The sequence below is a fragment of the Clytia hemisphaerica genome, unplaced genomic scaffold, assembly GCF_902728285.1.
Source record: "Clytia hemisphaerica strain Z4C2 unplaced genomic scaffold, Clytia hemisphaerica genome assembly, whole genome shotgun sequence".
Lineage (NCBI taxonomy): Eukaryota > Metazoa > Cnidaria > Hydrozoa > Leptothecata > Clytiidae > Clytia > Clytia hemisphaerica.
Window position 1 is genome coordinate 2,547,525 of NW_027103414.1, and position 12,230 is coordinate 2,559,754.

Sequence of the window (12,230 nt, forward strand, 5' to 3'; positions counted from 1 at the left end):
AATTTGAAAATAAAGTTACCAATTTTCAAAAATATTTTTAATTTTTTTTTTCAAATATTATTTTAAATTTTTTATCATGGGTTTTTTCTAAATCTTAAACAAGATGTTTTGAGAGGAAATGATAATTTTGCTTGCGTGATAAAATATGAGGAAAGAAAACTTAAAATCGTTATAAATTGAAGTACCTGATTACAGCTTGATAAAAAAACTTAGTATCAAGTCTTAACCCTGAGAAATTGGCTTTTCTTTTCCAGCTGATGATGATGATATGAGTCCTCCCCATTGGAGAATGGGTCCTACTCCTTACGAAGTAGCAATTCCTCCTTTTTCAAGTTGGAACGCTTAGCGCTGTCCAGACATCGCTGGTTCTGTGCACGCGAGACACAGATACCATGATGTATTATAGTGGTGACACTCGAACACCAGTAGAAGCCGTGATTTCAACCACAAATCTTTAGTTTTAAAAATCACCCCTACAAATTCAAACGTAATGATGGCGAGTTTGCCATTAGGCTGCCACTGATTTTTTTGTCAAAAGTTATGATCTTGTTTGGCCGAATTTCATCCAAAAAGACCAATTAGAGTGGTGGTATAGGAAAAGCTCCCCCTCTATTTCTGAACCACCCTTTAAATCGTAGTATGAACAGGGTTAAACGCCTTACAAAGGTCATCCACGTAAGATGAAAATTTGACCATCTGTTTCAAGTCAGTAGAAAGGATAAATGACAATTTGAAAGAAAGATGAGAATCTTTAGAATATGTCTTTCTAAAGTATTTTCAAACAAACCATGTGACATTTTTTATTGGATGGGTTCCAAAATAACAAAATCTATTATCCTCTTCCCAGCTGGCACACAACGTTGTTTCAACGTTTATCTAACGTTAGATTAACGTTGAAACAACGTTGTGTGCCAGCTGGGTTATAAATAGCTATTTTTCCATTTACCAATTTACGACGGAATTAGAAACATAGAATTTAACAAATCAAAGGGACTTGTCCACTCAAAATGGTGGGCCCTTTCCCCGGAGCACTCATGTTTTGTCCAATCCATAATGGCTTCTGATCACCAAGGTAACCAACAATAGCAAACGAGCCTCTTGATTGCCTCTGGAACGGTTTCTTTCCACCGATGAGGAGGAGTGCTTTTTCACATTGATCATTATATTTGACTGTTCCTTCGTCGCGAATAGCACCAAACACAGTTGTTCTGCACGTTTTGAGACAAAATGGACAAAAGAATCAGTTTTATTGTTGGCCTTTTTATACCAACCTTGAGTAAACGTCAGCCCTAAATTTATTGCAGACCCTAAAAATAAGTCCCATAAGCTCGAGAAAAACTCTACAAAAACTGTAAATTCTAATAACCATAACTTTTTTCGTCATATAAATAGCCTGGGGTACACCTAAAGCTTTTTGATCTAGACTAGATGAGGCGTTTAAATGGCACGGTAGTATGGTAGCTCTCAATTGTAGGAGATTCTAGTTGTTTTAGGAAAGTAAAAATAGGATGCGTAGCGACGTACAAATTTGCCATGAAGCTTTGATCTTTTAACAATGAGATTGTGGATTTGGCAAAATTGGTGAGTATGGCAAATTTTGAAGTCAATCGAATTGGCTGAATGATTCTCGTTTTTGAAAAAAGATTATTGAAAATCTGTTGTTGGCTTCTTATTTTCAATTATATCTTTCAACTCCGAGTAACTTTTTTTATTTGGATTTTTAGTGCTTGCCTATTAAAATGGCGAACTCGTCAAGCGCTCCTAATCTACTTCCCCAGTAGAGTAATAAACTAAGCGTCATCATAAATCGTCAGAAAGCAATTCAGTCAGAAGTAGACTCTATTTTATGGAAGCATTGGCACAATAAAGCAATAAATTCAAAGATATGCTTTTTATATACTTTAATTGGATAAACTTTCACGGGGATCAAACATGGGAATATCAATCCCCATCGAGTTTTGGTCCGTTGTTTTTACCCCCACTGGCTGAAAGAATCCTACCGGATCTGTGAGAAGGGGGTGCATGTCAATATCAATAATGGTGTTTTGATCCTTACCCTTTGGGAGACGATTGTAACCATTGTAGTGAGCGTTGGCATGCTGTACTATCTGCATACCAATCAAACGATCTACAATTCTGATATTCACCTGAAATATTTCGTTTGATTATGGTAATAACAATACATAATAGCTCGTTTTTGGCAAACGCAAAACATCACCTTGAATAATTTGTAGCAATATTTTTCGAATATGGCAATAACAATCTAAACTATACTCGTTTTCTGTGTAAAATGTACATTACAGTTCTTTCTATGTTCTTAACACCCGGGGGGGGCACTCGATTTCGAAACGACGGTATGTGCCGCGCAAAATCTGCTTTTCAAAATCGTACCCTTACAGTGCAATTCAATATGCCTGAAAAGGTACCCTTTCAGTGCATTTTCTCTTGATTTACCCAACCCTTATAGTGCACTATATTTCTCAGCTGTAAATCTGTGTGAAAGAAAAAGCTTGGGAAATTTTCTGTTTCAAAGAAAAACTGGGAAAATTATTCTTGTCAGCTGTAATTATCAGACAATAGAAACTTTTTCAAACAAACGAGAAGTATAAACCTTATTTCTTTTTAACAATTATTTTGAATTTGTTTTAAAATTCGACCCTTGCAGTGCAATCTCACAGAAACACACCCTTACAGTGCATTTTGGGATGCTGAAAAACCCCACCCTTAAGCGCGGCACATGACGTAGGCCAGATCATATGAGTGCCCCCCCCCCGGGTCTTAACATTCATGACAAGGGGGCGTTGGCTCTTCAGTGAAGCTGAGAAAATATTTAACGTCTCTAAATCAAATACAGCCTTCTGAATGCTATTGAAGCTGTACTGTCTTTTTACTAAGTGGAGCTTTATGGTGGGTGATAACGTGTTTTCCCTGAATCTTATGGTTAAAAAAAATATTAACGCCTCTCTCAAAATGTCCCAGCTGGCACACAAGGTTGTGTCAACGTTTATCTAGCGTTATATGGACGTTTTAAGCATCGGATAAACGTTGAAACCACGCTGTATGTCAGCTGGGATATACCTGTACTAGCATTCACCAAAACAAAAGTCATTCCCCTTCCAAAGCCATCATATTTCTGCTCGTTGACAATAATTTCTGAATGTCCACACGTATTAGGATCATCATTACACCCCTCTGAGTGGATTTTGTAAGTCATTGTACCTGAAAATAACCAAGAAGTAAAAACTGCGGCATTGCCACCATCTGATGTACCAGAGTCGCAGTAGCGTGGTAACTTGATCATGACTTTACGCCCCTAAGAAAAACCTTGGATTTATTTGAAACACGATTTGAAATATTTTAGATATTTTTCTGCTACTTTTGCAAGTGGAAAAAAAGATAAATGATAAAACCTTTTTGCCACCCCTTGTCTTTCAGAGACCCCTACGCGTAGGCTACATGAGAATGCCAGAACACCTATATCAACGCACCTGGTCTGAAATGTTCTTTTGATAACCCACACATACAGGAAATCTATCAAATATTAAAATCCGTGTTTTAGCTTTACCTTTTGTACTAATTCAAATGCGGGTTGTCCCATTTAATAGACATACAGAGGGGAGGGACCTTTTAAAGCTAAACAAATTAGATTGTGTGGGTGTCCTCTTAAAAAATGACAAAATAAGCAAAAAAAAACTTGGGAAAAAAGATTCTATTGCTGAACGAAAATTAAAATCTAACACCCTCGAAATTTGAATTAGGTCCTTGGAAATAATTTTATTCGAACCCATGGAATATAAACGAGCATATCACTTCACCCTTAGAAAAAGTAAATACCTTAAAGGAAGAAATTTTGGCGGGAATTTAATTTGGCGGATGGACGAAAAAACTAAATTTGGCGGGAATTTAATTTGGCGTTTGCTGAGAATTTTATCCTTAAAATGGCGTAAAAACAGCAAAAAAAATGCAAAAACACCTTAAAAGAGATCATATTTTCAAAAAGTTTAATTTGGCGGGAATTTAATTTGGTGGATGGCGGAAAAAAGAAATTTTGGCGGGAACTTAATTTGGCGGATTCTGGCCAAATCCGCCAAATCCGCCAAATTTTCTTTCCGCCAAAATTTCTTCCTTTTACAAGTAAATCCTTGTTCCTCCAAGTACTTGTAAACAAATAACTCAAATAAAACTCCCTGGAAAAAATACAAAAAATTCCCGTCGACCCCCTTTCTGTCCACCCCAATGTATGGGTATAAAATGGAATGTCAAACAACAAAAAAAGGGGCAACTAAACAGCACTGCCCCATTGAACAATGCATTTAATGACGGTACCTTTCACATTCAAGCTAGCTTTGGATAACAACGGACCACCCTTTATTTCACCTTCAGCGTTCATGAAGATCAAAGTCAAATAAAGATTCATTGAGTCCTCGATGTTTGTCAAAATGACCGAAAATTCTTGATTCTTCTTGTACAAAACCTTCAATGATTGGTTAAACCTCTGATGACCAAAAGATGTCAAGCCACCAATGTCTCTCCAGATCTCCTTGATTATATCTTGGGAATCTCTTTGATAAAACACGCTTAACCAAACAGCGTTTTCCCCGTGAAGGGGTACAAGTGACCAAGTTACCATGGGATTCGAGCATTTTCTGATTTGGTGTAGAGGTTTGAGGAGCCGAACAATTCCACCTTCAGCTAAAGAGAAAGCAACATCTGTTAATTTTTGTGGAATTTTTTTGAGGGGCGTTTATTCGAAGGAGGCGTTCATTGCAAATTTTTCGATAAAGGAGGCGCGTTTATTCGAAGGGGCGTATAAAAGGAGGAAGCGTTTATTCGGAGTAATACGAAAACACTAGATAGAGATAGGTCTCTAGTAGCCGCGATAATTGAAGCGAAATAACTCGCCTTCTTTACGAAAGACTGTTCGGCGTCGACACTTTGTTCGATCAAAACAAACAATTAGCATGGCGTTAAGCAAAGAGGCGAGAGAATGGTCTTAATGGATAAAAATGCCGACACCGAACTTTAGTCTACTTATTGAAGATGGTGCATTAATTTGCTTCAGCCAGAGACGGAGTTAAGCTTGGTATTCACGCATTAAAAAAGTGGCGTTTAACAGTAGTCGCGTACGTTTAACATCAATCGCACGCGACTAAGAATTAAATCATCCTAATGAGTACACTCATTAGTCGCACCTGTACTTAGTAAAAAAAAGTTAAAAGCACATATTAAAAAAAATTGATATGCGCCACTAAGGTTCAAAGCCAACGCAATGTAAGCAAGATTAAATCTTTTCAAATCTTTTGTAATTTTTGATTTTAAATTTCGATTGCGTTTAACTTTTTCCCTCTTTTTCTTTTTTTTTTTCCTCATCTCTCTTAGCTAAAAATCTCCCAGTGAGTACATAGATGATCCAAAAAGACCTGTCACTAACATGAAACGCACGCGAATACTGTTAAACGCCATTTTTTTAATACGTGAGTACCAATGGCGAATGTGACGATCTGGCATTGTCGTTCAGGCAAAACATTCAAAACCACGTTGCCTTTTTACTTGAAAACGAAAGCGAAAGCGATTGGGCTCTAAATATGTGTGTATTGTTTATGTATATGAATGACAGTTAATTTTGGTGAGGTTGTTTTGATTTAAGCTAAGCAGTGCGCTCAAAAGCTCATTTACTATTCATCCCAAATCCGGATGAAAAAGATCAAATCGGTTCGCTAGCCTGGACAGCTTCTAAACTCTAAAATAAAGGCACCTACAACTACCTTACAGAACTCATCTGAAAGAATGATAAAACATCCAAAAATGTTGAAGCTTTAGCCGAAAAATGTTCTTAATTTCAACATTTTGCAAGAATTGTTTTGCAATTTCCTATGAAGTTGGGTGTTTCAGAGTCCACGGTGCCTTTAAATGTTCTTGACTTGTTCTTAATATTTTGAAAGGCTTATGTTCTTATATAGTTTGTTCTTATCAAAAACCGGGTAAGGTAAAGAGATCCATAAAAGAAGAACTCGAGGATCTTAATGCCTAAACCCCCTGAGAAAATTATTTTAAGAAGTACAAATGTTTCAAAAACAATTTTTATGTAGTTTCGAAGTCCTTAGCCTAACTTAGAAATTTGAACACTTTTTTGAAAATTTCTCATTATGGGGTGGCCCACAAAGACAGCGGTTTCTGAGATTCACCCCGGCAAAGATTCAGAAAAGAGAAGTAAGTTTTTCAAGGTGAAACTGTGCATGTGATTCCTTAAAGAGTGTCTCTATGAAATGATTTTTTCTCTTCAAATTTCTCAAAAAGACTGTCAATTTGACCAAATTTGAGAAGGTTTTGTCAAATAAATGACATTTCCAAGTTCCCTGGTGAAAAAAATCAAAAATCACATTGACTAAAGTCACCAGGACCGCTTGCTAGCATGTAGGTATGTTCAGCGTAATAGCCACTTGTGGTGATTTGGGGAATTTCCCAAGAGCCAAAAATGGCAGTTTTCGATAGAGAAAGGGTTAAGGCTTTGACCCCAACAGGTTTTGAAAATCATGATCTTCCGTCACTCACCGGGGAGTTTATACCTTAAGAAGTTTATCGAAATAAACAGAAACAATTTTTGAAAACCACAATCAAACCAAAATTTCGTCACTTCCCCAGAAAACTTAACGATAAGATAAAAGAAGAACACAACCCTAAATTTTGATGCTGACTTCCTTCGAAATTCGCCCCCGTTATTAGATAAAGTTATCTTCAGCGCAAGTAGCTATTATTGACGAAAATCAACAACGAGTTTGCGGTCAGATTTTCCGGGGGTAACTTTGTATGCAACATTTTAATTATTTCAACGATTTATGAATATTCTTACCTGCTAAATTTAAGTATGTAGCTGTAATCAAGATCTTTAAAAAATAACTCGTAATGATCATGCTTTTCAAAAAAGTAAACGATTTTTAAACTAGCTATAAAGAAATTAAAGATTATAGAAAGCAAAACCTTACAAATTGTCATTTATAATATTTAGAAAGCTGAGCAAAGACTTCAGATGACGTTCAACGCTCTATGAGAATAAAAGAGTTAAGGCCAGTATTCATTTTCGCGCGACATGAGCGAAAACTTTCGACGTTTTTGAAAGGTCATTGGTCGGTTGAAAAAATGAAGCAATTGGTCGAAAATGACGTAATGGGTGAAAAATGTAGAACTTCCTTCAACTTTTTTTTGTTTGCGTGAAACTTTTTTATAATGTAATCTTTTCTTCAGGGAAAAAAGGCTAAGAAAAAATAGTCGCCCATTTCGCACGAAAGTGGAGACCGGCCTTTATGATAGGTCGGGGGGTAGGAAATTTCTTCACAAAATATTGGGGGAAGGAGTGGTTGGATAATTTTGACAGTGGGTCAACCATTTACGTTTTAAAAGCTTTAAAGCTCTTACAGGGGTCACACTCTAAAAATCCCTGTCATAGTATGATTTTATGCCAAAAAATGACCAAATTGTATGATTTTTTATGCCAAAATTAGTCAGATTTTATGCCAAATTGTATGCTCTTTCTTCAAATTTTATGATTATTTTATGCTAAAAATTTTTCCTCGAAAACTTCAACAATCCTAATATCATGGATTAGGTCTCAACCCATAAAACGAAAGAATACCGGGTGGGCCACAAAAAAGTTTCTCTCTTTAAAAGTAATTTTCTCGAAATCTAAAAATTTTAAAAGAACCATTCCTATTTCATTGGAAAGAAGAAAAATAAACTTAAATTTTGATGGGTCATTTATTGAATTCGATTCATTAGATCAAAAGTTATGCTCAATTGAAAAAAAAAGTTACTTTTGGAAAGTGCTCAAAAATTTTAAAAATCGACCTATCAAATTATTCAGAAGCATAATTACATGATGTATCAGTATTTTTGTTTCAGTCATTAAAAATGATAATTAGCTGTTTAAATGACCTTTTGTTATTTAAAGGAAGGTTGAATTTCAATGAAAGGAAGAAAATTCGTCGAAAAAGGCCAAAAAATCTGGTAGAATTCATATAAAAATACATCAAATATGGGGTTTCGAGGTAGATTCAGCCTTACATAGACTTAATCCAGTCTAGAACCAAAAATCTGAGGAAAATTTCGGTAAAACTAAATCAAATTAATTTTGATGAAGATTTTAAACCCTTTCGACCCTTCAGTTTCAAAATTTATGTGTTTAGTTAATGAAAAATGCTCTTAATCATGGAAAGGCTATTGCGATTGCCAAATTTAAAGTAAAAATTTGATAGGTCGATTTTTAACGTTTTCGAGCACTTTCTGAAAGTAACATTTTTATTCAATTGGACATAACTTTCGATCTAATGAACCAAATTTAATAAATGACCCATCAAAATTTAAGTCTATCTTTCTTCTTTCCAATGAAATAAGAATGGTTCTTTTTGAATTTTTAGATTTCGAGAAAATTAGTTTCAAAGAGAGAAACTCTTTTGTGGCGCACCCGGTATATAAAAATAATACAAAAATAATAGCAAAAAGAAAAAGGTTTTTTCAAAAGGTCTAGGTACAGCTAGATAAGACTGTTAAAACTGAAACATAAATCTTGTTGTATCAGACTAAAATGAAAATGATTGACTTGAGCTTTCGTCATAAAGTTTTGACATTATACTCCATAGCTGAATTTCATAGTTTATTTGGAAAAAAATTCTTTAAATATAGATAATGACATCATTATGTAAAAAATTGGTTTTATTAAATTTTGGAATTTACAATTTTAAATCTGTATCATACAAAATCATAAAATCTTTCAGAAAAATTGACAACTTTCATTACAATCAGCTATTACATTTATCAGCCAATGAGAAAAATGTCAATAGTTTCTGTTTTTTACTTCTCTTTAGTTCCTTCAGGGTTTGGTTCCTTTCAACAAAACCTCCATTTTAGAGGCCACAAACCTCCATTCTAACGACCATTAGTATATTAGTAAAAATTTTACCGAATTTATTTATCCGCATCATATTCGAAATCAAAATTCAAAACTATGGTGGAAATTTCATTTTGATATCTACCGTAGATCATGAGAAATTGCTAAAATTCTAAACTTCCGTTCTAGGGGCCATTGAAAAAAAGTGACTAAACTTTGAGTCAACAAAAAATGTGTCTGACTTAAAAAGTTTTGAAAAAACTCTCTTGGGAAGGAAAATAGAGAGGCTGAAGTTTGTTTTGGAGGAAAACCATTTTAGATTCATCTATTTTTGAAGTCACCAGAGCGATTTCATTTTTGACCTCCGTTCTAGGGGCCATCCACTGTAAAGTTTTATCTTCAAATTTCTGAAATTGATTTCTCACTATGGTCAGAGGATCGCCTCGCTGACTACTTTCGATTATTGATAATAAATGCACAGATTCTCATTACACTTTATGATGGGCCTTTAAGCCTCTAGGCTACTTGTTAGTCTAAATCAACCTTAAAAATCTTCTTTTTGCGACACAGAAACAAAATGTACTTTGCAGGAAGAAACCTTTCTGAAAATTTATGACTATGAAATAATCAGTCTGGAAGCTTTTTGCTGACAAAATTTTAAAACCTTTTGCAAAAACCCATATATTCTAATAAATATTTTGAGCAAAAATAAAGCTCATCACCATATATATCTGTATATATGTAAATCAATTTTACAATAAAAATCTATTCCTAGATAAAAGATTGGACCTAGAACTAAGTTCAATGAATTGGTTTTATGTCGATCTACAAAGTTTCTTGCCTTAGGAAAAATTCCTGGCTTTTTGGTCAAATTTTATGCTCAGTATGCCAAGACCTTATATTTTATGCTATTTTATGCCAATTTTGATAAAAAGATTAAAGTCTATTCACGATAAGTGTGCACTCTTTTTTCATTTACCTATAACTTTTGAAGGAATTCTTCAATCTTTATAATTTTGGTATCATTGGAAAGATATTAGTGTGTGGAACAATTTGAAATAAAAAAGACTTTAAAAAGATTATAAAAATGAAGATGAAAATGAAGAAGAAAAAAATGAAGATCTTGTAGAAAAGTGCTATAACTATCATTTTCACTGAAGTAAATCCTTAATCATCGAACGTCATCACTGTGAAAAATATTCTCAAAAATAATCATTCAGTCAAAAGATATCAAACAAAGTTATAAGCTGATTGACGTCTAGAAACGCTGTTTTCTGCAGTTTTTTGCTGTTTTTTGGATTCAATCACTTATTAACTTTGTATCATAACTTTATATTGAATAAATATTTTAATGGAATTTCTTCACAGTGATGATCTCCTAAGATCAAAAAATCTCTCCAGTGAAAATGATAGTTATAGCACTTTTCTACAAGATCTTCATTTTTTTCTTCTTCATTTTCATCTTCATTTTTATAATCTTTTTAAAGTTTTTTTTATTTCAAATTGTTCCACTCACTAATATCTTTCCAATGATACCAAATTTATAAAGATTGAAGAATTCCTTCAAAAGTTATAGGTAAATGAAAAAAGAGTGCACACTTATCGTGAATAGACTTTAAATTGTATGATATTGTATGATTGTATGCCGAGTGTGACCCCTGCTCTTAGTAAGATCTCCTTTAATAAAAGATTCAGAGGTACAGGTAAATTTTCCTGTCCCTGCTGTATTCATGTAATTATTTTACCATTAAAATAAAACCAATTGAAAATTTAACAATTTTTTATATGTCGTGCTATAAGCCTACGCAGGTAAAAAAATTAAATAAAAAAAAATTTTGTTACTATTGTTTTCGAAAATCCGCAATGCCACGAAGCTTCTCATTGGTCAAGCACTGAAATTTTTTTGTAATGTCACATGACCTAGGTAGGAATTCCTACCTAACCATGGCATAATTTTTAGCCGAAGCACGACATCTAGCCTTTCGGGCTTTATAAATCTATGCTTGGAAGTTGTCAGCCGGTTTGTAAAATACACGAAACCCGAATATAAATCCCTCCCGAAATATTCAAGCTTTTGGCATAGAACCTTCTATAGATTCATCTACCAAGGTAATGGCTTACCATGGTTGCAACGGGTGACGGAGAATTTGGGTTCGATTGCGGAGAGAGGGAGCCTGAAAATTCGCTACCCCATCTAAGAAAGGCAGCAGGCGCGACAATTACCTAATTCCGACTCCCAGAGGGGAGTTTAAATGGGTTTAAATGTAAATTATTTACACCTTATAAACTTATTTTTTATATCAAATATATCATTTAAGCCGCAGTTCATTGAATATTTAGGATAAAATAAACATTTTTAACTCAGGTAACTCTTTTCTAAAGGTTTTATTACTTTACAATAGCTTTTTGGAAGAACAAAGGGAATTATCGATTGTCACTCACTTTAGGCATGATGAGTGACATTATCAAAAAACATTTTGTCAAAAGTTACCTTATGTGACAAGGATCTTGTGAGCCAAATTTATTTAAAAAAGACCGACTAAATGAAAGCTTAAGAAGTAGTACAGGAAAAGACCCTTATGAAGCCTAGTATGTATAGAGTTAATGATTAATTTGGGTATAATTAGAGCAATTTTTTAGCTAATTCTATAGGCTGATGAACCCCTATTTTGCCGTTACAGTATGGTCTTTAAAATATTGCCCAGAAAGGTAGCCGAACCAAGCCAATTTATAAATGATATTGGTTTATTGTTTCCTTTTATTGGTCATTAGCACTTGTAAATATTGAGATCTCAAGGGAGGCTTGAGACTCCCCCTAATTGCTAAATGCCAAAAAAGGTGAGCGTTGGACGCTTTTAAACACAATCTGCGCAAAAGAATTAGCAAATACACCTTTTCGACAGTAGTCGCGCGGTCAGGCGCGTGCCACTTTATTATTTAATTTACAACCCTAAACTCGGTCCAATCCTTTTTTTACAATTTTTTCTATTGTCTTTTAGGTGCGAAAAAAAGACTGGGACGATTTTAGGGTGGTAAAACGGACAAAAAATGCCTGCGCAGCAATTGGCGGCTACGGTCGAAAGGGTGTATTAGCAAATAGCTATACAGCATGAACGACGAAAATTTTCAAGGAAAGGGATGCTTACTAAAATAACCGTATATCATTTTCTCGGAAATGTTAATCATCGATTGGGAAAAGCTGTCCTTCTTCTTTTTCTTCTTTTAGATTGCAAAGGAAGAAGACTTTTGTAACACGAAAATTTCTAGGTCATTTTTCTTTTGTGAAATTTTAAAATCCGCCCACTTGTTTTGACCTAGCACTTAAAAATGCAACAATTTCTTTCCGAAA

The 12,230-nt window shown here is 34.4% G+C and overlaps 1 protein-coding gene across 1 annotated transcript; it reads right to left on the reverse strand.

Moving 5' to 3' along the window:
* Window positions 1-914: 914 nt before the first annotated feature.
* LOC136797602 (protein FAM3A-like) lies at window positions 915-6,902 on the reverse strand. Its single transcript, XM_067054195.1, has 5 exons — window positions 6,851-6,902; window positions 4,327-4,692; window positions 3,079-3,219; window positions 2,057-2,147; window positions 915-1,208 (listed from the first exon to the last, which is right to left on the reverse strand). The coding sequence occupies exons 2-5, from the start codon at window positions 4,628-4,630 to the stop codon at window positions 977-979; spliced, it is 768 nt and encodes a 255-aa protein (XP_066910296.1). The 5' UTR covers window positions 4,631-4,692; window positions 6,851-6,902; the 3' UTR covers window positions 915-976.
* Window positions 6,903-12,230: the final 5,328 nt, after the last annotated feature.

Coding starts and splice junctions, on each gene's coding strand:
- LOC136797602 (XM_067054195.1), bottom strand. CDS start 4,630: ATGGTAACTTGGTCACTTGTACCCCTTCACGGGGAAAACGCTGTTTGG. Junction 2,148..3,078: donor TTTGGTGAATGCTAGTACAG/GTATATCCCAGC, acceptor GAAATATTTCAG/GTGAATATCAGAATTGTAGA. Junction 1,209..2,056: donor TTACAATCGTCTCCCAAAGG/GTAAGGATCAAA, acceptor CAAAACGTGCAG/AACAACTGTGTTTGGTGCTA.